A 23769-nucleotide genomic window follows, 5' to 3' on the forward strand; every position below is an offset into this window, starting at 1 on the left:
CTTGTCTATTCACGAAGGCATGCCGTCTCAGAGACCTGTCAGGCCCAATTTTCTTTTGACGTTTTCAGGACCAAGGGGGTTGAGAGAGCACTCAGACAAGACATCCCCCGCCCCCCTACCCCAAAGCCACGCGTGGGAACCGCACATGAGTGCACGAGAGAGAGGACTGTTCATTGTGTTACGCTTACTTAAGACAAAGGAGCGAGTGGCTTCTCCCTCATCTCTGGCTTGACTATGGAAGGTTCCAGAGCAATAATATTCACTTGGTTGGGGGCTTATGGGGAAGGCTCCTCTTTTTTCTTTTCATTTGTTTGTTTTTAAGAGAGAGAGAGAAGTGAGTGGTCCGGGAGGTGGCGCAGTGGTAAAGCTTTGGACTCTCAAGCATGAGGTGCTGAGTTCAATCCCCAGCAGCACATGTGCCAGAGTGATGTCTGGCGCTTTCTCTCTCTTCCTATCTTCCTCATTAATAAATAAATAAAATTTTTAAAAAAAGAAAGAAGGAGAGAGAGGGGTGAAGAGAAAATGAAAGAGAACGCAGCACCGAAGCTTCCTTCAGTCGGTGGGGACCAGGTCTGAAGCTGGGTCATGCACACGGCGAAGCAGTGCTATCCAAGCGAGCTACTTTGCCAACCCAACATCCCTTTACTTCCCTCCCTCTTTCCCTTCTTTCCTTCCTTCCCAGTACAGGGGAACGAGCCAGGGGCTCTGCACACATGGCCGAGCGGCCTCCCTGGGCCAATAGTCTCCCGTTCCAGAGCACCGCTCACCTCTGGCTTCTTTGTGTGGTGCAAGGCGGGATCCTAGAGCTGTGGTGCCTCAGGCACAAAGTCTCTTTGCATCGCCATTATTCTATCTCCTGTGCCTCCAATGTTCTATTCTACATCCTTAGAGAGAGATGGAGAGAGTGAGAGAGAGACAGAGCACACACCTTCATTTAACCAATAACAGGACAGTGTCACAGGCTTGGAATGTAGCCACTACCTAGCAGGGTGTGTACCCAGTCATGCTCACCCAGGTCCACCCCTGCACCACATAACAGTGTCACAGCACCAGGGAAAGCATGGGTGCTGTGGTCTCTCTCTCTCTCTCTCTCTCTGAAATGAAAATAAAGCGTTGACTTGAGAGTGGTTAAGTCATGTACAAACAAGGCCTGGGCACCACCAGAAAACAAACACATTGGCATAGTTTTCTTTTTTTAATTAGCTATTACTATCCTCTTGCTGTACTTAATGTATTAACATTAGCAAACATACATGTCACAGGGAACACGGCATACACAGAGCTTGATACCATACAGGGTTCAGGCACCCGCTGGGGGCCCTTAGAGTGTGTCCAAGGTGACTGCTGTGTAATACAATTCACATAAACGCTTACACAAACTAATTTCCCCAAACGCATAATAGATGGGTCTCGTTAAGAGCTGTATGAAAAGAAATCAGCTGCAAAAAGACACATTTGCAAAAATCCAGGGGGGACTTGAGTGTGAATATTAGATGACATGATCCTAACACAGGCAGACCGAGTGCTTCCAGGCAAAGTCACAGCGTCTGGGATTTGCTTTCCAAAACTCCAGGCAAAACAAAGCCAGACAGCAGAAGGTCTGCACAGTAGAAGGCAGGGCAGCAGGGCGGCCGGGAGGTGGCGCGACGGATGAGGTGCTGGGCTGCCAGCCCGAGGTCCTGAGTTTGGCTCCTCACGTCACGAGCGGCAGAGTCATGCTCTGGTTCTCTCTCCTCCTCCCCCCTTTCTGATTAATAAATAAATCCTTTTTAAACAATAATCAAATCAGCAGAATGCTGAAAATTGTCAAAGCTAGGTACAAAGTCTAGGAGTTCGTCCTAACGTTGCTATGTGTGCTGTTTTAGAAAATTGCTACAGTGCACTGCTCTGTATGTGCGTGACCCAGGTTTGAGTCTGGCCCCCACCACACTGAAGGAAATTTTGGTGCTGTGTTTTCTCTCTTTTTATCAGAGTACTACTCAGTTCTGGCCTGTGGTGGTGGTGGTGGTGGTGGGGAGATTGTATTTGGGACTCTGGAGCCCCAGGCAGGAGAGTCTCTTTGCATAACCATTGTGCTGTCTCCCCCCACTTCTTAGAGCCTCTCTGCCTTCTCTAGCTCTAGCTGAAAACATTAAAAATTGCTGGGGGCTGGGCAGTAGTGCACCAGGTTAAGCACACACGGTGCACAGTGCAAGAGCCAGCACAAGGATCCCAGTTCAAGCCCCGGCTCCCCACCTGCAGGGGAGTCACTTTGCAAGCGGTGAAGCAGGTCTGCAGGTGTCTGTCTTTCTCTCCCCGTGTTCGCCTCCTCTCTCCTCTGTCCTACCCAACAACAACGACGACAGCAGCAACAACAATGGCAAAATGGCCTCCAGGAGCAGTGGATTCGTAGTCTAGGCACCGAGCCCCAGCGATAACCCTGAAGGCAAAAAATAAAAATAAAAGTTGCTACAGAGTTGGGGTGGCATGTGCACTAATAAGACGTATCTTACAGAATACAGTGAGACACATTAAGTTCAGCAGGCTGATTGCCTGTGAGGGAAGAGAAATGGAGACAAGAGGGGATGAGCGGAGAAAGAGATGGAGTGGCAGAGCTCTGTGAGCAAACATCAGAAAAGTAGGGGAAAGGATAATGAGTGTGACCTTCCTAGTCCCTTTTTTTAAAAAATTTATTTTCCCTTCCCTCTGTCTCTCTCATCTTCCCAGAGCACTGCTCAGGTCTTTTGCATAACCACTATATCTTCCCCACACACATACTTCTCCCCCCCCCACACACACACACTTTCATTCTTTGAGAAAGAGGAGGGTCACCACAGCGCTGCTAACCTCATTCATGCGACATGCCCTCTGATGCTGTTTATGGTGCTCCCGTGTGGTGCCAGGCCTCAACCCCGGGATCCCAGAAGAAGGGAGCTAAAACGTTCTGGGGAGCAAGTATGACCGCTACTCAGTCTGAACAGGCGCCGGCAAAATAGCTCACCTGGACAGTGCGCTGCTTTGCCGTGCGTGGCCCAGGCTCAAGCCCAACCCCCACTACACTGAAGAAAGCTTTGGTGCTGAGGTCTGCTTCCCTCGGTCTCTGCCTCCTCTGTCTCAATCTAAAAACTAAAATCAATCAATAAATATTGAACAGTTAGGTGGCACAGTCCTAAGGAGCAGGACTTGGAAGCTTGAAGTCCACAGCTCTATCCCGGCGCCATAGAGTGACGGTCTGAATCCTCTCTCTGTATCGTAGATTAGCCGGTAAGTCTTTACAAAAGCAAAGGATTTGGGAAGGTGCTGACTGCGGTGAAGATCCAGTGGTCTGCGAGGCATCCTGATGCTGTTTGCACACTCCCCCTCTCCACCCATCGCCCCACTTAGCCACCCTACCCTACCCCACCCCCACACACTGGCAGAGGCCTGGCGGCCCCCTGCTGACTCCCCCAACCTGCCACGGCAGATCACAGCTGCAATCGCGCAGCCCCGGGACTCCCAACTAGAAGGGGATGGTGTCCTTTCAGGGTGTGGCCGAGCAGGCTACCAGGGAGGCTGGTGGAGCTCGGTGTTCCCTGAAGCCCCAGTGGAGATGTGACCTATGGTGCTAGTCGGTGTGATGGGGCCACTCCATCCACAGATCTCAGAAGAGCCTCCCGTCAATCAGTCCAACCTACTGCGGGGGGCCAAAGGAAGGAGAGAGACCAGCCTTTAAAAACAGTCTGACTAAGCTCCAGAATGTGAAGAATTCAATAAATGGGGCCGGGTGGTGGCGCACCTGGTTGAGCACACGTTACAATGTGCAAGGGCCCAGTTCGAACCTCCAGTTCCCACCCACGGGGAAAGTTTCATGAGCAATGAAGCAGGTCTGCAGGTGCCTCTCTGTCTCTCTTCCTCTATCTCCCCCTCTCCATTTCTGACTGTCTCTACCCAATAAATAAATATTATTTTAAAAGGAATCCAATAAATGCTTTCGTTAAAAAAAAAAATTGAGGGCCAGGCAGCGGGTTAAGCGGACATCGCGTGAGGCGCAAGGACCTGCGTAAGGATCCGGGTTCCAGCCTCCACCCGCAGGGGAGTCGCTTCACAGGCGGTGAAGCAGGTCTGCAGGTGCCTCTCTGTCTCTCTCCCTCTATCTCCCTTTCTATTTCTGTCTCTAGCCAATAAATAAATATTATTTTAAAAGGAATCCAATACATGCTACCTTCCTTAAAAAATTAAGGCAAGGGCAACAAAAGGGAATAAAATACTTAAAAAAAATTAAGGGGGATCGGGCAGCGGGTTAAGCGCACATGGTGTGAAGCATCCTTGCATAAGGATCCGGGTTCAAGCCCCCACCTGCAGGGGAGTCGCTTCACAGGCAGTGAAGCAGGTCTGCAGGTGTCTTTCTCTTCTCTTCACTGTCTTTCCCTACTCTCTCCATTTCTCTCTGTCCTACCCAACAACGACGGCATCAATAACAACAATAGTAATAACCACAAGAACGCTAAAACAACAAAGGCAGCAAAAGGGAAAAAAAATAGCCTCCAGGAGCAGTGGATTCGTGGTGCAGGCACAGAGCCCCAGCAACAAAAAACCCTGAAGGCAAAAAAAAAAAAAAAAAAAAAGTCATAAAAAGATTTAAGGGATACCGTCATTTCTGTCCTGGAAAACTGACTAGTAAACAAAGAATCCAGTGGAACAAACATCTATCAGTGCAGCTGAGGAAGAAGAGGGCAACCGGGGGAATTTGTGTTTGATGGTATCAGAGGATCAGAGGGGCTTCTGCAGAGCTCCGGACGAGTGGGTCCGTCCGTCCGTCCGTCCGTCCGTCCGTTGCCGCGAACGTCTCCGCTTCGCTGCAGGGCGACAGCGAGTAATCCGCCCAGCCTGCCACCAGGAGAGGCCCTTGCACCGCAGCTGCACTGGAAATGCGAGAAAATGCCCCGGACTCAGTGGTCCAGGAGCTCGGGGTGGATCCTCTGCCTCAAGCCCTTTGCTGCGCACAGCTCGGACCCGGGGCTGCAGAGGCCACGTGGAGTTTAGGCTCTGGCGCTGGAGGGAGCCAGAGAGCACACAAAACACCGGCCAGTGAGCCTCTCGGGTGTTCTGTGGCCCTGCGATCTTCGGCTGTCTCCTCACCCATGAATAAGAGGTTTGCAATAAAATGAAAAAACTGTGTGTATATTTTATTATTTTCTTTTGAGATCTACAAACAACCATCAGCTTTGCTTAAAAAGCAGTGTGCCCGTGTTTCTCAAATACCTTGCTGAGCGGGCGGGTCGGAACCAGTCCGCTAAGACAGCATCCTTTTACGGGGCTCAGTGAGCTACCCCTTTGTGAGCAGCTGTCCCCCGTAGCCCGCTTCCTCCCGCCCCCCAGGGCTGCCCCCGCTGCGGGAGCCATTGTGATGGCCAGTGACTCCCTCGGGCTTCAGTTCACCGAGCCAGCGGGGGCGCCCCGCCCTCTGACGTCAGGGCGCGGGCCACACCCCCGCGTGCTGATTGGCCAGTCCTCTTTCCCAGCTGGCTCCGCCCCCGTGCCGGTGTTTGGCTGGGGGCCACGCCAGAGGAGGTCATTTGCATGCGGCCTCAGGATTGGCTGGCCGGCTCGCCGGGGGAGAGGGAGAGGGGCGGGGCCCGCGTGCACTCGCGCGTGCGTGAGCCGGAGCGCCAGACTGCGCGGGGTCGCGCCGAGGCTCGAGCGGCCGTCGCCATTTTGTGGGGTTCTCTCTGACGCGGGAGGCGCCGCTGCCGCCACCGCCCCCCCGGAGGTGCGCGGGGTCCCCGGGGGTGTGTGTGCGGGGAGCCCGCGGGCGAGGCGGGCCGGCCCCGGGCGCGGGCATCTCCTCTGGCTGCCGGGGGTGGGGGCGGCGGCGGGAGGAGGCGGAGCCGGTCTTTGTTGAGGCGAAGGTGCTGGTGGCCATCACTGCGGGAGGCGGGTCCCCGGCCTGGGGCCCTGTCAGCGCTGCTCGGACTTGCCCGCGGAGCCCGGTTCCTGGGGACTCGCGGCCGCCTCCTGCTCCCCGCTCGGGCTCTTCCGCACCCCGCCACCCCAAAGAGCCTTTGGAGACCTGAGACCGCGACCCCGGTTCCTCAGGGCGCGGCCTCTCCCCGGGGTCACGACCCCTGGCCCCGGTTCCTCAGGGCGCTGCCTCCCCCCGGGGTCACGACCCCTGACCCCGGTTCCTCAGGGCGCTGCCTCTCCCCGGGGTCACGACCCCTGACCCCGGTTCCTCAGGGTGCTGCCTCTCCCCGGGGTCATGACCCCTGGCCCCCCTGTTCCCCGGGGCGCTGCCTCTCCCCGGGGTCACGACCCCTGGCCCCGGTACCTCAGGGCGCTGCCTCTCCCCGGGGTCACGACCCCTGACCTGTCTGCGTGGGAACAAACTTTCTCCCTGCGATGAGATGATAAAGCGGCCGAGGATGTGGCGGGGTGCCGGGCCGCTCTCCCTCCTGAGGGGAGTTTCCCCCCCCACATGCGACGCCCGCCCGGAAATGCCCAGCCCACCCGCCACCCCGGCGCCCAGTGAGCTTTTGGACATGCTTGTGTCTTGGCTCCCAGGCTCTTGTCAGGATGGTGAAGCTGTTCATCGGCAACCTGCCCCGGGAGGCCACCGAGCAGGAGATCCGCGCCCTGTTCGAGCAGTACGGGAAGGTGCTGGAATGTGACATCATCAAGAACTACGGCTTCGTGCACATCGAGGACAAGACGGCGGCCGAGGACGCCATCCGCAACCTGCACCACTACAAGCTGCACGGCGTCAACATCAACGTGGAGGCCAGCAAGAACAAGAGCAAGACCTCCACCAAGCTGCACGTGGGCAACATCAGCCCCACCTGCACCAACAAGGAGCTGCGCGCCAAGTTCGAGGAGTACGGGCCGGTCATCGAGTGCGACATCGTCAAAGACTACGCCTTCGTGCACATGGAGCGCGCCGAGGACGCGGTGGAGGCCATCCGGGGCCTCGACAACACCGAGTTTCAAGGTGAACTGCTCTGGGGGCCTGGGGGGCAGAACCTCAGGGTCTGGTGAGACCAGAGGCGGGAGCGCGGAGGGCCTGCCAGACTTGCACTCACTTTTGGCAGGAAGGGACAGATGGTCTTGTTTAAGCACAGTTTGCACTTGGATGCAAACATGTCCCCTTTTCAGATCTACCAACGTGTCCCTCGACAGCTGTGAGGCTGGCAGTTTAGAGTCTGCAGGGGGAAATGCGCACCTAACGGGAGGAAAGTCTGAGCTTCCTCTGCTTTAGTTATGACCAGGAAGACAGGCACACCCTGGCCCGACTCGGAAGCTTTGTATCTGCGAGTTCAAATACTTGGGATTTTCCCTTTTTAAAAATTTTTATCTTTATGTACTCATTGAATAGAGACAGAGAAATTGAGAGGGAAAGGGGTGACAGGAAAGAGACAGACAGACATTGAGAGGGAAAGGGGTGACGGGAAAGAGACAGACAGACACCTGCAACACTGCACCACCGCTCACAAAGCTTCCCCTCTGCAGGTAGGGATCGGGGTTTCAAACCTGGGTCCTTGCGCACCGTGACCTGTGCACTGAGCCAGGCGCACAGGCACCCAGCCCCGGGGTTTTTACTCTTTACTGACTTGGGTGGCGGTGAAGCAGGTCTGTAGGTGTCTGTCTTTCTCTCCCCCTCTCTGTCTTCCCCTCCTCTCTCCATTTCTCTGTCCTATCCAACAGTGACATCAATAACAATAATAACCACAACAATAAAATAACAGAAAGGAATAAATATTTTTAAAAAAGAAAGTTCTGTTGGGCAGCACTGTTCTACAAGGCTTTTGTTGACACTGCCACCTTGGACCACACATTCAGCAACTACTTTTCACATTCATAAATTCACCCCAGTCTTGCCCTGAATGCCACTAAAAGGACTGTTCCGTATTCAAGCGTTCTCTGCTCAGCCCAGAAAACAATGGGGAAGAGGAGGGTTAAAAAAAAAAAAAAAGGTAAGTAGTGATTGCAGATAAATGTGCCAGGCTCCTCTGGCCTCTGTCAGGGGTGCCCTCGCCTTCAACGGCTTTTTTCTTTAAATAGAGACAGAGGTAGAGTCAGAGAGCATCACAGCAGTGGGGGCCGGACTTGAACCCAAGTCGTGCACACGACAGAGCGGACACACTATGCAAGTGAGCTAGTTTGCCTGCTTCAGCTGCTTTTTAAGTCACCAGGCAAAAGCTCCAGATGCTTGCTGCCACTCCTTAGTTGTGTGCCACCTGGCAAGTGTTTGAGCCTGTCGATTGCAGTTTCCCCACTTTTAAGAATAGCGATGGATCCTTGTGCTTCCCTCACAGAATTACTGAGGCTGAGAGGTAAGAGGCGTGAAGGTGTTTGGTAGTAAAGGCAGCATGTGACTGAAGGTGAGTGACTGCAACATGGTCGTTTCTGTTATGATTAGAAACATCTCAAATGTGGTTGCTTTTACTTCTATTTGTTTTTCTTCTCTTATTTTGGAAAACTGTTGTATTTTAAAGAATTATATATTTTTTTGTTTTTGCCACCAGGGTGGACCAAATCCACTGCTCCCAGTGGACATCCCCTCCCCTTTTACTTGATAGAACAGAGAGAAATTGAGAGGGAAGGGAAGGGAAGCTAGGAAGAAAGGAGAAAGATACCTGTGGCACTCAAGAAGCTGACCCATCTGCAGACAGGGACCAAGAGCTTGAACCTAGGACCTTCCGCATAGTAATGTGTGTTCCTCTGGTAGCCCACTCCCCAGTCCCCAGTTTTTAAGATTATTTTCATTTGATGGGGGGAGGGGCCACAAATGGGGCAGTGGTAGGGAAAGTAGCTGAAGCCAGGTAAAAACTGCAGGTATTCTGAGGGTCAGAGTATCTCAGTAGGACCAAGGTGTAGCCAGGTCAGTAACTGGGGAGTGTGAACTTTACTAGGGCAGGTTTGACTACTTTGGCAAACGGAGAGCTGAGTAATAATGGCTCGTGAGAGTTTCTCTTTTCAAGAACGTGTATTTGCAGGGGGTGAAGTGGGGATGCACACAGTTCAGTACACATATCACCATGCACAAGGACCCAGGTTCAAGCCCCTGATCCCCACCTGCAGAAGGAACACGTTGTGAACAGTGAAGCAGGTCTGCAGGTGTCTCTCTAGCTTCCCTTCCCTCAATTTGTTTTGTCAAATAAAATAGAAGGAAAAAAATGAAAAAATGGCTACTGGGAGCAGTGAATTCGTAGTGCTGGCACCGAGCTTCAGCAATAAGGGTGACCCTGGTGGCCCACAAAAAAAGGAATGAAAATGTGTTTGCTTTCCATGTTCTTAGCCTGGCCCCTCTGGAAGCACTTGGCTCTGAGTTATACAGGTAGAGGTTTCTATAACTCGACCTGTGTTTTCCAGCTAACGAGAGAATGTTTGGCACTGGGTCAGCTGGCCTTTCAGTACTTAGTCTCAGAGCACCAGGCAAGATTGCAGGTTCCCAAAAACACAATCTGGAAGACACAAGTTTGTTTGAACTCATTTCCTTAGGAAATCAGCTGCTCACTTTTTGCCCCTACCAGGGCTTTGTCTCAGCACATTTTTTTTTTTTTGGGGGGGGGACTGGACAGTGCTTTAAATGTTTTATTTTTTCCAAAGTTGTTTATTTATTTAAGAAAGGAGACATTAACAAAACCGTAGGATAGGAGGGGTACAACTCCACACAATTCCCGCCACCCAATCTCCATATCCCACCCCCTCCCCTCATAGCTTTCCCATTCTCTATCCCTCTGGGAGCATGGACCCAGGGTCATTGTGGGTTGCAGAAGGTGGAAGGTCTGGCTTCTGTCATTGCTTCCCGGCTGAACATGGGCGTTGACTGGTCAACATTTTTTTTTTTTTTAATAGAGAGTAAGAGAGAGACAGACACTACAGTTCCACTGCACCACTCATGTTTCTCCTATTCACGCTGTTCCCGTGTGGTGTGTGGGGGCTCAAACCTGGGTCCCTGCACATGGGAAGGTGCGTGCTCTACCACTGATCTATAACCTGCTGCCAGAAATGAGTAGTTATTTCCCCCAAGTCAGCTTGTCTTTTTTTTTTTTTTAATATTCATTTATTACATATGAGAGAGATTCCTGAGGCAAAGAAAAGCCAGAGCTCCATGTAGATATGTGTAGTGCTAGGAACTGAACCAGGAACCAGCCTGTCATTCTGCCATTTGAGCTAATTACCCAGCCACCATGGTTAGCTTCTTCAGAGAGCCAGCTGCCTTGGGAACCTCCTGGACCTTGAATGCTTCCGCACTGTATGGCTTTGTGAAAGGGAGCACCAGGACCTGCGGATCTGCAGCAGCAGTGAGTTGAATTGCTGTTAGTTTGTTGCATCATAAGAGCAAACGCAGCTACGGCCAAGTAAGAATTCTGGAGGTGAACTGGCAACAGGTGTCTTTGTGAACACACTTGAATTGGGGCGCTGCCAACTTCTGGCTGCCCACTTGGCAACACTGATTCATCTTGAGAACTTGGAGCCACTTTTCTGGAAAAGGTTGGTGGCATATTTCAGAAACTTGTAGTTCTCAGAAAATCTCAAAGCCTCTCCAAGAGTCACGGAATGACAGAATTTATCCTTTCACTTTGCCCTGGTTCCTTAAGGTAATGAAGAAATAGGCTACTTTTCCATTATCATAAAGACTTCAGGGTGGCCCAGGAGGTGTGGCACAATGGATAAGTCATTGACCTCTCAAGCATAAGGTCCCGAGTTCAGTCCCCGGCAGCACATGTACCAGTCATGTCTGGTTCTTTCTCTCCTCCTGTATTTCTCATTAATAAATAACATCTTTAAAAAAAATTCTTGGAAAAAGACTTTAAATTAAACGCTTAGTTGTATCCTTTGGAGAAAGTGTGTGAAAAGGAGGCAAGTCCTTTGAACACATGCTGCCATGTTTAGGGACCCAGGTCCCAGCCTCTGCCCCCCCCTGCAGAGCGGAGGCTTCATGAGAGGCGCGCTAATACTGCCTTTCTCCTTTCCTTTCCCTCAGGGCTATCGCTGAGTCCACTGCTCCTGGAGGCCATCTTCCCCGTTTTGTTACCCTTATTTTGATTGTTATTGTAGGATAGAGAAATGGAGAGAGAAGAGAGATAGGGAGACGCCTGCAGACCTGCTTCACCGCGTGTGAAGTGACCCCCCTGCAGGTGGCGAGCCGGGGGCTCGACCAGACTCCTTGGGCCAGTCCTTGGGCTTCGCGCCATGTGGCTAACCCTCTGTGCTACCGCCTGGAAAAGGTTGGTGGCATATCCGTCTTTATCTCCCCTTCCTCTCTCAATCTCTCCATCCTAACATAGAAAAAGGAGAAATGTCCACAGGGAGTTGGGGGTTTGTGTGTAGGCGATAACCCTGGTGCCAAAAAAAAAAAAACTAAAATAAAATGCTATTACTTATAGGCATTTTCCTGCTAGGTTGTACATGAATCCTTTTCAGATCTACTACACAAGATTGCCCCCACGCTTCTCTCTCTCTCTCTCTCTCGCACACACGCATGCATACACATACGCACGCACGTGTTTACACTTATGAAGTTATGTTTTACTCTCTAGAGAAGATCGGCTAAAGCAACAGAACTATCAGGGCAGCTCCTGGGTTTTATTAGATCGACTTGTTCCCCTTAAAAATGTGCTTCTAGGTTTCTGGGTTGGCTGCTTTGTAGCTTGGGACAGTAACTCGAACTTCAGAATCAGAGCAGTCCATGTCTGTCACACAGATTAATGTCACCAGCAGTGTTTGAGAGCCAAGTAACTTACAGTCCTCCAGTCAAAATTAGGGGAACTCTACATTTGGGATATAAATTGGGGCAAAAGTCTGTGTTTCTGTTCTAAGCATAGTCCATAGCTGTTTCTGACTTCTAAGAACGCGAATGGGAGTTTTAAAATCTGCAAACAGCAGGTTAGCTAAATGATGCTTTCAGAGAACCGTTGTCATGTGCTGTCAGCCAGGTGGTGGTGGTGGTGGGTGCTGCCACCTTCCCTTAGCAGCTGGAAGTCAAAAGCCAAGTACCAGTTTCTACTAAGCAGTTAAAGTGGAGGTGGCAACCACTAGAGGCTGGGGTGGCAGGAATCTTCGACACTGGGCAGAACTGAGTTTGACTAAAGTGGTATGACTGCACTAACCCGCTCCCCTCTCAGGGCCAGTGCAGGGCGCTGTTCTGGCTGCCGCCGTCCTGAATCGGGCTGTTTCCAACAGGATGGTGGAGCACGAGGCCTCCTATCGCATAGCTGCATCCAAAACAAGGTCTGTTACAGAGAGAGCAACTGGTTGAACGCGGAGGGGGGATTTGTTCTGAGCAGCCTGCGAGAGTGACTCGAAGCTCCTGTTTTCTGTGTCTATACTGGCTGCCTCTTGGCTACAATGTGGGGAGCTTTGATTGGATCTCCAAAGTCTTGGGCAGTTTGGGACTAATCACTGCCAAGAATCCTTTTTCCAAACTGCTTTTAAAGGCTTCAATGCTTTCCCCAGTAAGGGTCCTTGGGCTTGGAGAGTTCACGGGCCCAGGCCAAAGACTGTTGCTCTCCTAAGCTGGTTATTTCCTGGAAGTGTGGATGTGGCCTGTTTGTATGGGTGCCCAAAGCCTTCGGGCAGAGGGGACACAGTGGGTGAACATTGTCCCTAACAACTGCTGCTCCAGCTTTCTGATCACTGCTGTTGAGAGACCCTGCTCAGTTTCCCCCCATAATAGGCAAGGATTCACTCTTGCCGGAAAGAAAAATGTGGGGTGGGGTTGAGATCTGGACGTTTGTAGTGGTCCTGGAGGGGAAGCAGACGGTGAGCCAGGCATGACTTGTGGAACCAGCATAGCTCAGGAACACCTGCGAACGTGGCTGGCGGAATCGAGCTGGACAACATGGCTGTGGTTTCGAAGCTAAAGCAGAGGCTAAGTTCGGCCTGATGTGGCCCTAAGTCAGTCAGAGAGGATGAAGGACGCTCCCAAATTTGGCATAACTGAGGTCTCACTGGATATTTGCTTTGGAAGGACTGGCCGGTTTCGCCTTAGCAGCGAAAAGCAGAAACTTTTCCAGTTCCCTGTTGGAGGAGAAAAGAAAGGGAAACAGGAGTTTACTGGTGGAAGTAGAAAGTATTGATTGGTCTCCAAGGACTCGAATTTTCTCTCATTCCTGTTACAATTTCACTTCAGCTGCTTTGGGAGGGGACTGCTAGGCTAGGCTCACAGGAGTGTGTGTTGTGTGCGAGTACGCCTTACACCGCTAGCTCACTTTCGTTTGGGGAGCACAGAGATGTCAGTCGTCATCATCGATCTTCTCACGTCTGTTTCCTCAAGGCAAACGAATGCACGTGCAGTTGTCCACCAGCCGGCTTAGGACTGCGCCCGGGATGGGAGACCAGAGCGGCTGCTATCGGTGCGGGAAAGAGGGGCACTGGTCCAAAGAGTGTCCGGTAGATCGTTCGGGCCGAGTGGCCGACTTTACCGAGCAATATAACGAGCAGTATGGAGCGGTGCGCACGCCTTACAGCATGGGCTTTGGGGAATCCATGTATTACGACGACGCGTACGGAGCGCTCGACTACTACAAGCGCTACCGGGTGCGCTCCTACGAAGCAGTGGCAGCGGCGGCGGCGGCTTCTGCGTACAACTACACAGAGCAGACGGGCTCCCATCTGCCTCAGGTCCAGAACTCAGCTACCACCGGTCACCTCGGCTCCGCCTCAGTGGATCCCTACGACAGGCACCTGCTGCCGAGCTCAGGTTCAGCTGCCACCCCAGCTATGGTGGCTGCGGCGGCGGCGGCAGCTGCCGCCGCCACCACTTATTCCTATTACGGAAGGGACAGGAGCCCCCTGCGCTGCGCTGCGGCCGTGCTCCCCACAGTTGGCGAGGGCTACGGCTATGGGCCAGAGAGTGAGCTGTCCCAGGCTTCTGCAGCCGCACGGAATTCCCTGTACGACATGGCCCGGTATGAACGGGAGCAGTATGCGGACCGAGCGCGGTACTCAGCCTTTTAAAAACTAGAGGTGAGAGTGGCGTGTGTGTGACTGAGATCCAGTTAGTCCCGCCTGGTGTCTAGAGGCGTAAACTCTCCCTAGTTTAGGCCCGTAGAGGCTTTGGGGTGTGGCTCCAACCACCTTGTTTCTACCGAGAGAACAAAGGACTAAAGTTTGGAGGAGAATGTTTTCCTGTAATCCGAGGTAGACAGATCTTGGTTACAGACACACGGTACAGGAACGAGCACCTCACTGTCCTCTACACTGTTATCAGTCTCTACAAAAAGCTTCTAAGGTATGTTCTTTTAGACAAGGACACTAAGCTTTGAGGTTAAGTACTTTGAAAGTCAGAATGCAAACTCAGTCCTGACTGGGCTGACTCCGAAGCCCAGTCTCTCCACTACAAAAGGCACTGTGCTGTGGGCTGCAGAGTACATGTCTCTGGGGTTAGCAGTGAACGGACCACAGTTTTAACTCTTAACTTTAGGCTTCCGGGTTGACCCTGGAAATGACTTGGGTCACTCACTGCCCCCGATCAGAAGAAACTTCCAGTATTACATATGGGTAAGCCGAGTCAACTGCTGTAAATTTTAGGTGGTTGGTTCTAAGATACTTGGTTGAAAGCAGGATTTTTTTTTTTAATATATTTTCCCTTTTGTCGCCCTTGTTTTCATTATTGCTGTTGTTAACGATGTTGATGTTGTTGGCTAGGACAGAGAGAAATGGAGAGAGGAGGGGAAGACAGAGAGGGGGAGAGGAAGACAGACACCTGCAGACCTGCTTCACCGCCTGTGAAGCGCCTCCCCTGCAGGTGGGGAGCCGGGGCCTCCAACCGGGATCCTTCCTCGGGTCCTTGCGCTTTGCACCACGTGCGCTTAACCCGCTGCACTACCGCCCGACTCCCAAAAGCAGAATGTTTTGATGCCACTGACTCGAGTCCTTTCCTTATTAGTAATTCAGAGCATCTTGTTCTTAAGCTAATTTGTATTTGTGTGTCTGTCATGCCTACGTTTAGAGCCGAATACTTTGTTTCTTCCAGCACTTTTTGGTTTCAGAGGAACATCTAAGGCACTAGATAAACAGGTAATTTTCCAGTGTGTAAAGAAACCCACTGTTAGTGACACTGTAAACTCAGGTTTTCCCATCTCTAAACTGCGTGCTAAAGATGTTGTGATGGCAAGACTAACTAGGAATAGCTAAGAGCCAGTCTCTTCATCTAACTGGAAGTGGCATCGTAGTAGCTTTCTAGGCGAGTGCTTTTTCTTGTACCATGAAAGGAAAAGATCACGTGAGTCAGAGGCCCAGTGTTTCTACCATCCCTTTAGAATAGGCAGAGAAGGAAGTAACATGACAGCGGGCCAAGGGATAGTTCAGCCTGTTAAAGCACCAACTTGCATGCCTGAAGCCCTAGCCAGATGTCAAGGCACCTCCTTCCGCCAGAGTTGAGCAGAGCTCTGGTCTTGTCGTTTTTTCATAATTAAGAAACAAGATAAATGTTTAAAGTTAAAAAAGGAAAATGATAGGAACGTGCCCTTTTTATTTATTTCCCCTTGTTTGTCATCGTTGTAGTTATTGTTGTCGTCATTGTTAGGACAGAGGGAAATGGAGAGAGGAGGGGAAGACAGAGAGGGGGAGAGAAAGACAGACACCCGCAGACCTGCTTCACTGCCTGTGAAGCGACTCCCCTGCAGGTGGGGAGCCGGGGCTCGAACCGGGATCCTCACGCCGGGAAGGAACGTGCCCTTTCATATAGTGAGAAGCACGGCATGAACCTATGATACTACTGTCTCCTACACAATTCTGCCAAGACCCAGCTGGCCTGAAGCCGCTGTGTAGCAGCAAGTGTTGCCGTGCATGAAGGGGTGACCATACAGTGTGTGGTTTGCCATTCGTCCACTTGGAGTGCGGCTCCATCTGCCACGAAGGTGGATATGCCGCTAGAGGTGGTCTCGTCTACCAGATAACTAACTTCTCCTCCTCCAGAGAGAGCTTTCCAAGTTAAGTAGTGAGTAGACCATGATCTTTAAAGTACTTTAGAGTAACTTCTGACTGCCAGCAGTGGTGGTTCAACTAGCCTCTTTTTAGTGATTCCTTTTAAAGAAACTTACTTTTCAGGTGTGACCTTCACATGGACTGAGTGAGTCAGTTGCAGTCTAGGAGTCTGATGTTTATGAGGCTGCCAGGAGGAGATGTTCCACAACTGTTGGGGACCCAAGTTCAGGCCTCATCCTAGTAGAATTGGTTCAAGAACATCACAACATTTGAAGTCAACTAACACAGATCAAGACCAAGCTTTAATCCTGTGTTGAGTAAAAGCACGTGGTATGAGTGAGCGATCCCCCTAGCCACTGGTGTGTGGAATTCCATCATCAGTGGAAGGATTTGACGCATTAGATTTCTTTAGATTTGTCAATCAGGGAAACTGGAATTCTGGCTCTTAATCTGGAACACGTGTGGGAGGGTGGACCGAGCCCTCCTTGATGCCCTCTGTGGTGTTCGCTGAACACCTGTTTAACATGGAAGAGTAAAATGCAAGTCTAGAAGGTTGCAGCTGGCCATCTTTGCAATCTGACTTCTGGACTCCAAAATCAAACTCAGTCCCTTGCTGCAGTGACAGTCTTACCCGAGAGATGACAGTGAAAGGGTGTGTGTCATGGGGACATCTTCCGGACGGCTACACACGACCACAGTGGACTCCTAGGGAATGCCAGGAGGTGCGAGTCTGAGCCAGTCTGACTAGGTTGTTTTCTTTGTCTCCCTCCCTGCCCCCTGGAATACAGGCTGGGACCCCGTGCTCCGACCAAGCTGCTCGCCAGGCCTCTTGTAAGCCTCTTGTGTTGTGCTCTTTCAGGTAGGGTAATTGCGGACTGAACCCTCAGGCTGCGGTCACTCATGAGAACCTGCACAGCGCGGTCCCCACTGCTTCATGTTTCAGTAAACAAAGGAATTTGTGACCAACTATGTTCTCTTTCTTAATTTAATACTTAAGAGTCGACTTTTCTTTCCTCCTAATTAACTAGTCTCTGGATTTTCACGGCTGCCCCTTTTCTCAGCCTTTGCGCAGCTGGAGGCAAGCACGTGCAGGGGCCCCTCCTTCCTGTCCTGGAGACCTCCTTACCTTGCTTTCCGTGGGAGTCGCGCCCTTCTGTCTTATCCACAACGTCTTCTTTCTTTAAAATGACTGTTCTTACTCCCGTTAGCTCTGCACTGACACTAAGGTTAGGACCAATGGGGGTTTGGTGGGGCTTTTTAGTTGGTGGTGGTTTCGTTTTGCTTGAATGTCTGACTGTGGGTATGGTACAGCGTTAGCTGGAATTTAGCCTTTATTCTAGCCCTCCGACCTTTTTGAAAATTATTTTGACAAATAAATGTTTTAACACGTGTCTGGTGTGACTTCTTTCCCAATTATAGTAACAAGGAAACTACAAAATTCAAATGAACATGTCTGATGTTTAGGTGCAGAGAAGCCTAGCAGGGGCGCACCCAGTAGAATGCGAATTAGCCCCTGGTCCGCCTGCAGGAGAGAAGCTTCATGAGCAGTGGAACAGTGCTGCAGGTGCCTCTCTTCCCTCTATCCTGTTTCTAGCAAGGAGGAGGGCAGAGGGAGGAAGAACTGAAGGAAAGCCGCAGGGCTCCAAGAGTAGTGTGTTCATGCAGGCGCTGAGCCGGTGGTAAGAGCGAGGGACGGGTGCAGGGCTACTGCCGAGGCTCAGTGTCTACACCGCCATTGCTGTCGCATTTATTGTATGTATGTATGTATGTATGTGTATATATATATATATATATATATATGTTTTATATATAATCTCACCTTTTCTCGCTAGAGGGTGAGCAGAAACACAAGTGGCTGGGGACTTAAGCCTAGGTCCGCACATTTGGTCAGCTCCTCCTCAGCCCCGCAGAAGGAAAGTCCTAGTGAGGCAACAAGGATGGGGTGCAGCAGGGAGACAGCTGGCCCAGCAGAGCACACGTGTCACGATGTGCCGCCAAACAGGAGCACCTGCAGGGCGGGAGCTCCACGAGCAGCGGACCGGTGCTGTGCCGCACACCCTGAGAACCAAGTGGCCAGGGAGGTGGACAGTGGACAAAGCGCTGAACCCTCAAGCATGAAGTCCTGCGTTTGATCCCCAGCATCACATGTGCTATAGAGATGCTCTGCTTCTCTCAATAAAGTACTGAAAGCAAGTAAACAGAATCCACCAGGAGCAGAGGGATTACAGGGCAGGGGTGGGAGTGGGGAGCGAGTGTTAGCAACAGGTAGGGAAATTGGCCAGCACCTTTGGGACATCAGTAAATAGTCTACAGCTGGTGGTCCTTTTCGGCCAGAGCTGTTTTGTCCGGCTAAAGGCTAACAAACAGATTGGCAGCAATACACCCTTAACCAGGGAAACACCAAGTCATCAACTGTTGTTGCGGTGGTCAACGACCTCTTCAGGTGGACCCAGTGGGCTACGGTCTCTTTCCCATGACAACATGCTGCCAGAATTAGAATATCCTGCTTAAAACAAGTGTGATAGGTGAAAAGAAGGTAAGTGTAGGGGGTCGGACGGTAGTGCAGCAGGTTAAGCACACGTGGTGTGAAGCGCAAGCACCAGGGTAAGGATCCTAGTTTGAGCTCCCGGCTCCCCACCTATGGGGGGGGGGGGTGGTCCACAGGTGTCTTGTCTTTCTCTCTCCCTCTCTGTCTTCCCCTCCTCTCTCCATTTCTCTCTGTCCTATCCAACAACGACAGCAATAACAGCAACAATGAACAAGGTTAACAAAGGGGGGGGGTGGCCTCCAGGAGCAGTGGATTCGTAGGCACGGAGCCCAGCAAAAAAAAAAAAAAAAAAGGAACTGTATGTCAGAAATTTGAGCAGAAAGGGATATTAAGGCTGAGGAGACAGTGTAGTGGTTATGCAAAAAGGCCTTCAGAAACAGGGCCTGGGCTGAGAATCAGAAAAAAAGTGTTTAGAAGGGGCCCCTACCAGCCAAGCCCCCCAGTATGCTCTCGTGGGGTGCGATGTGTGCTTCAGACAAAATCCCTCAGCTCTCCCTAGGGCCCGAATCAACTAAGCTGCGCAAACGGGCAACACTCCTGGCAACAAACACCGAGAGGTAGGTCAGCCAGTGCAGATGCGCTGGGAGCAGAGCCTGCACCCACCAGACCTTGCACACTCACCAGATTAGTAACTGGAAAGTGTGGTTCGACTGCCAGATCTTCAATTCAAATCCTTTCTGTGGCTTTGGGCATGGCAATGTGAGAAAGCCCCATGCCAAAATTCTCTAAGCATTGTTCAGAGGAATAAAGGCACTACACTGTCACAAAGCGCTGTGATTGATGTACGCGAAAAAAAAAAGAGGGAACCGGATGATAGTGCAACGGGTTAAGTGCATGTGGCGCAAAGTGCAAAGACCGGCATAAGGATCCCAGTTCGAATCCCGAGCTCCCCACCTGCAGGGGAGTCGCTTGTGGCGATGAAGCAGGTCTGCAGGTGTCTTTCTCTCCCCCGTCTTCCCTTCCTCTCTCCATTTCTGTTTGTTTTTTTTAAATCTTTTTATTTTATTTTTGAGAGAGACGCAGAGGGAGAGAAACCCCTGAGCACTGCTCAGCTCTGGCTTATGGTGGTGTGGGGAATCAGCCTGGGACTTCGGAGCCTCAGGCATGACAGTCTCTTTGCATAACCATTATACTATCTCCCCCCCCCCCCCCATTTCTGTTACAACGACAACATCAAGAACAACAGTAATAGAAAGAACTACAACAATAAAACAAAGGGAATAAATATTTCAAAAAATTAAAAAATAATAAAATGGGAATGAGCAATGTGGCTGGCAATTAGCAGAAAAAGGTTTTTAATGAGAATGGCCAAGGGAAAAAAAATTTAATGGTAACAATATGCTATTAAGACTGATCCAGGTGGGGCCGGGCAGTAGCGCAGCGGGTTAAGCACACGTGGCGCAAAGTGCAGGGACCGGCGTAAGGATCCCGGTTCGAGCCCCCGGCTCCGCACCTGCAGGGGAGTCGCTTCCGCAGGTCTGCAGGTGTATGTCTGTCTCTCCCCCCGTCTTCCCTTCCTCTCTCCATTTCTCTCCTATCCATCAACAACAATAACCACAACAAGGCTACAACAACAAGGGCAACAAAAGGGGGGGGGGGGGGAACGGCCTCCAGGAGCAGCAGATTCATGGTGCAGGCACTGAGGCCCAGCAATAACCCTGGAGGGGAAAAAAAAAAAAAAACGGAACCAGGTGTCCCAGAAGGTTCAGTGGCTAGAGCAGTGGACTAGCAGCCACGAGGTCCTGAGTTTGATCCCTGGTATAGAATGTCAGAATGATGCTCTGGTTCTCCCTCTCCTCTCATAAATCTAAAAACAACAAAATTGGATGAACAGAAGAAAAGAACTTTTAGAAGCAAGTGATGGACCCTAACGCTCATGTAGAGACGAGGCAGGGATGCTGCTGTGAGAACACCAAAATGCTCTCCAGACTGCTACAGTTCTGAGTGAGGTCTGAAGGTCAGTAGCTGAAAAAGCACACACACATTACAGTTCACAAGGACCCGGGTTCAAGCCCCTGGTCCCCACCTGCAGGGGGAAAGCTTCACTAGTGGTGAAACAGAGCTGCAGCTGCCCCCCCCCCCAATTTCTCTCTTTATCCAATAATAAATAAAAGTATCAAAGAAAAGGAAGGAAATGGGACTGATCAGGGACTTACTGCTTGGTGGAACTGCCAGTCTAAAGGGTTAACAACTGGTGACCATTTAAATAAGACCAATGGCTTCCAGATTGTTTTTGTCCAGTCACATTCATCCTTACCTATCAGGCACGTGGATGGGTGTAAATAGGTAAGATGAGGCCCGGGGCTTACAGGGAAATGATGGTATCACAGGCTAAAGAATGACAATGGTTGGCCATGAATCTCCAGTTGGATAGGAAGAAGCATGTTAAGACAGTGAGGAAAAGCTGGGGAACAATGAACTCACTGGAAGCTCTGGTAGATGAAAGGTCCAGAGTGTGGAGACAGCAACGGGGAGAGGGGTGGCTCAACAAACTAAGTGGCTACAGACAGACAGAAGCGCTCACACAGCGCGGGGCTGAACCTAGGGAATCACGCACATGAGGCTTGTGCTTTATTGACATTCTGGAAGGATTGTCTCCGAAAGCAGAAAATAAAAGAAACATCCTTCTACACCAACTGGTGTTTAAAGATGACACACCACTGAAGTGACCTGCCCATGCCCTAGGGAAGAGAAAACACTGCCAGTCAACTTTTTATCTCTGTCATCAGGCTTATTGTTGGGACTCAGTGCCTGCATATGAACTCAGTGCCATTCTCGGCCACCTTTAAAAAAAAAAAGAAAGAAAAAAGATTTTATTTATTAATGAGAAAGATAGGAGGAGAGAGAAAGAACCAGACATCACTCTGACACATGTGCTGCCAGGGATAGCGTTCAGGACCTCATGTTTGAGAGTCCAAAGCCTTATCACTGCGCCACCTCCTGGACCACTTTTTTTTTTTTTTTTTTTTTTTTAAAGATCTCGGCCACCTTTATCCCTTTTTCCTGGTAGGCAGAGAAACAGAGGGAAAGAAACCTGCAGCACTGTGCATGGAGCGGTGGGGCCTGAGGATCTGCACCCGGGCCGTCACACATGGTAACTAGCGCACCTACTAGACCCCGGGCTGGCCCCCATCAGCTCAACATCCATCTGCAGGTGGGAACCAGGTCTTGAACCTGGGTCCTCCCATATTGGAGTAACATGTGCTCTACCAGGTGCACCACCACCCAGGCCCCTAGCAAGAACTGTTTGTGTATAACAGAAAACTTCAAAGCAAGGCTTGCAGTGGCAAAGCAAATGGAGTAAGATCTCCACTCCGGTCAAAATAACGGACTATCATGTGGGCCAAGTCTGAAGTCCGTCTTCAGCCACATAACTTAAGAGGATCAGTCTCGGAACAGGCCGTCAGGCCCAAGCAAAGAATGCCAAGGTGCAGCTTTCTTTGGTCAGCCCAAATCCAGGTGCTTAGGACACTAACTGCCTCCACTCTGGTGAAGTTCAACCCCAGCTGTGATCAAGGTCAGGTCCTTAAGGTGCCCAAGTGGGGAGGTTAATGCCATGTTCGCTCTGGTCCCTAAGACGAGGCTCTCAGTCTATCTCTAAAGCAAGTTGGTGGACGCTGCCAAGGCAACAGAGATGGGAAGGATTTGAGGACTACAGGAAGCTGACGGTCGCTGACCAATCAGAATAAACAGGCCCAGACTGAGGTGGTACCTCCTGCCTCCCTCATTAACACCTCCAGGAGCCGCCAAGACAGAAAGACAAAAAACCAGTAAGCACAGTGGGAATGCCACTTTGGACGGAGTGCTCAACAGTACAAATGAGGCACCGATGTTTAGCTAGAGGACCCTCTGGCGCCTGCTGTCTGGGATGCCCTCATGGCACCAGCAGTGCGGCTGTGGACTGTCCAGCCAGCTAAGGACTACAGAGGACGATGCTTCAATAGAGGAAAAAGAAAACCTCGAGGCCACTGTGGCAATACGCCCAGATGGTCTGGGGGAAAAAATGTCAAAGCAACTCAGGCCAGAGAAAACAGGTTATAGGTCGGCCTGTGAGAACACCAGCTTGCATGCCTGAGGCCACACAGGTCTCAGGTTCAATCCCTGGCACCCACTAGAGCTGAGCAGTGCTCTGAGGGCTCTGGTCCTCCCTGACTCCCTTTTATTGCTTCATAATAAAATCATATACATATACATATATATATATATATATATATAAAATGTACACACACAACACATCAAGCAACTCTAGAATCAAGTAGTAGATTCTAAACATCAACTCTACCAAAGAGAACACTCAACTACAGTTAGGGGGGGCACCGCTGTGTCTAGTACTGACCAAGGCTTCTGCCCACTGAAAGTAGCTTCTGAGCTGTGGTCTCTTACATTCTCCAGGCTTCAGTCTCTTAAAATAATGGGTTAAAGCTTATGGGGTCTGCCCGAGATGGAAACAGTTACAAGGACTAAGTGAATAGAAAACTGTTTTGGGTCAGATTTTTTTTTTTAAATATTTTATTTTTGGGAGAGATAAAAGCACAGAGGAACACCAGAACACTGGCACAGCTCTGGCTTATTGTGGTACGGGGGATTGAACCTGGGACTTCGGAGCCTTAGGCATGAGAGTCTCTTTGCATAACCACTATGCTGTCTACCTCTGCCCAGGTCAGATATTTCTAAGAACCAGAGCATCACTCTGACATGCAGTGCCAGCCAGGGCCAGGACTCGGACCTCACGTCCCCAGCTCCAGCACTGCACAGCCCAGGCTGCTCATCTTAAATTTTTGAAAATTCCTTGGGAGTCAGGCGGTAGCACAGCGGGTTAAGTACACGTGGTGCTAAGCACAGGGACCAGTCTAAGAATCTGGGTTCGAGCCCCCGGCTCCCCACCTGCAGGTGAGTCGCTTGACAGGCGGTGAAGCAGGTCTGTAGGTGTCTATTTTTCTCTCCCCGTCTGTCTTCCCCTCCTCTCTCCATTTCTCTCTTTCCTGTCTAACAACAACATCAATAACTGCAATGATAACAACAATAAAAAAAAACAAGGGGAAATAAATTAAAAAAAAATTTTTTTTGAAAATCCTTTTGGGACTTTTCCAGATTTGCCTGTTGTTTCCTAAAACCTCAGCAAGAGTAATCCTGGACTCCTTTTATTTTAGCATGAGATTATGTGGAAAACTCAGAATACAAAGCAAACTCTTATTAGTGAGTGGGAGAACCAGTGTCACTTTGCCATATGGGTGGCTGGGAGTTAAACCGAGGGCCTCATTCTTGAGGCTCTAATACTCCACCCACTGTGCCACTCCCCAGAGGCCACCAGAGCAAACGTGAGTAGTTTGCAG

General features: G+C 50.8%; 2 protein-coding genes across 8 annotated transcripts in view; one reads left to right on the plus strand and one right to left on the minus strand.

Moving 5' to 3' along the window:
* Nucleotides 1-5610: 5610 nt before the first annotated feature.
* On the plus strand, nt 5611-17276 carry LOC103109551 (RNA-binding protein 4B). Of its 5 annotated transcripts, XR_009545552.1 has the most exons (5): nt 5611-5728; nt 6520-6943; nt 13235-13926; nt 14936-14979; nt 16677-16854. XR_009545552.1 is itself a non-coding variant. In XM_007518649.3 (4 exons), exons 2-3 carry the CDS (start codon nt 6532-6534, stop codon nt 13915-13917), a joined length of 1095 nt encoding a protein of 364 aa, XP_007518711.1. In that variant the 5' UTR covers nt 5611-5728; nt 6520-6531; the 3' UTR covers nt 13918-13926; nt 16677-17276. The 5 variants fall into 5 exon arrangements, 4 of the variants coding, with proteins under 4 accessions (XP_007518711.1, XP_060031945.1, XP_060031946.1 ...); XM_007518649.3 differs by lacking the exon at nt 14936-14979 and having other exon boundaries at nt 16677-17276; XM_060175962.1 differs by lacking the exon at nt 13235-13926 and having other exon boundaries at nt 16677-17276.
* LOC103109550 (RNA-binding protein 4) overlaps nt 9524-23769 on the minus strand; it is a 42110-nt gene continuing 27864 nt past the window's right edge. For 2 of the 3 annotated variants that reach the window (XM_016186262.2, XM_060175957.1), the window contains one exon: nt 9524-12978. In XM_016186262.2, the coding sequence (XP_016041748.1) occupies nt 12857-12978 (122 nt within the window). In that variant the 3' untranslated portion in view covers nt 9524-12856. The remainder of the gene's footprint in view (nt 12979-23769) is intronic. The other variant, XM_060175953.1, reaches the window with a different exon arrangement.

Source organism: Erinaceus europaeus, chromosome 17 (genome assembly GCF_950295315.1).
Source record: "Erinaceus europaeus chromosome 17, mEriEur2.1, whole genome shotgun sequence".
Taxonomy (NCBI): Eukaryota; Metazoa; Chordata; class Mammalia; order Eulipotyphla; family Erinaceidae; genus Erinaceus; species Erinaceus europaeus.

Bases quoted from the DNA above. Each gene is read 5' to 3' on its own strand.
- LOC103109551 (XM_007518649.3), top strand. From the start codon at position 6,532: ATGGTGAAGCTGTTCATCGGCAACCTGCCCCGGGAGGCCACCGAGCAG. The intron at 6,944-13,234 runs GTGAACTGCTCT...TGTTTCCTCAAG, and splicing joins CGACAACACCGAGTTTCAAG to GCAAACGAATGCACGTGCAG.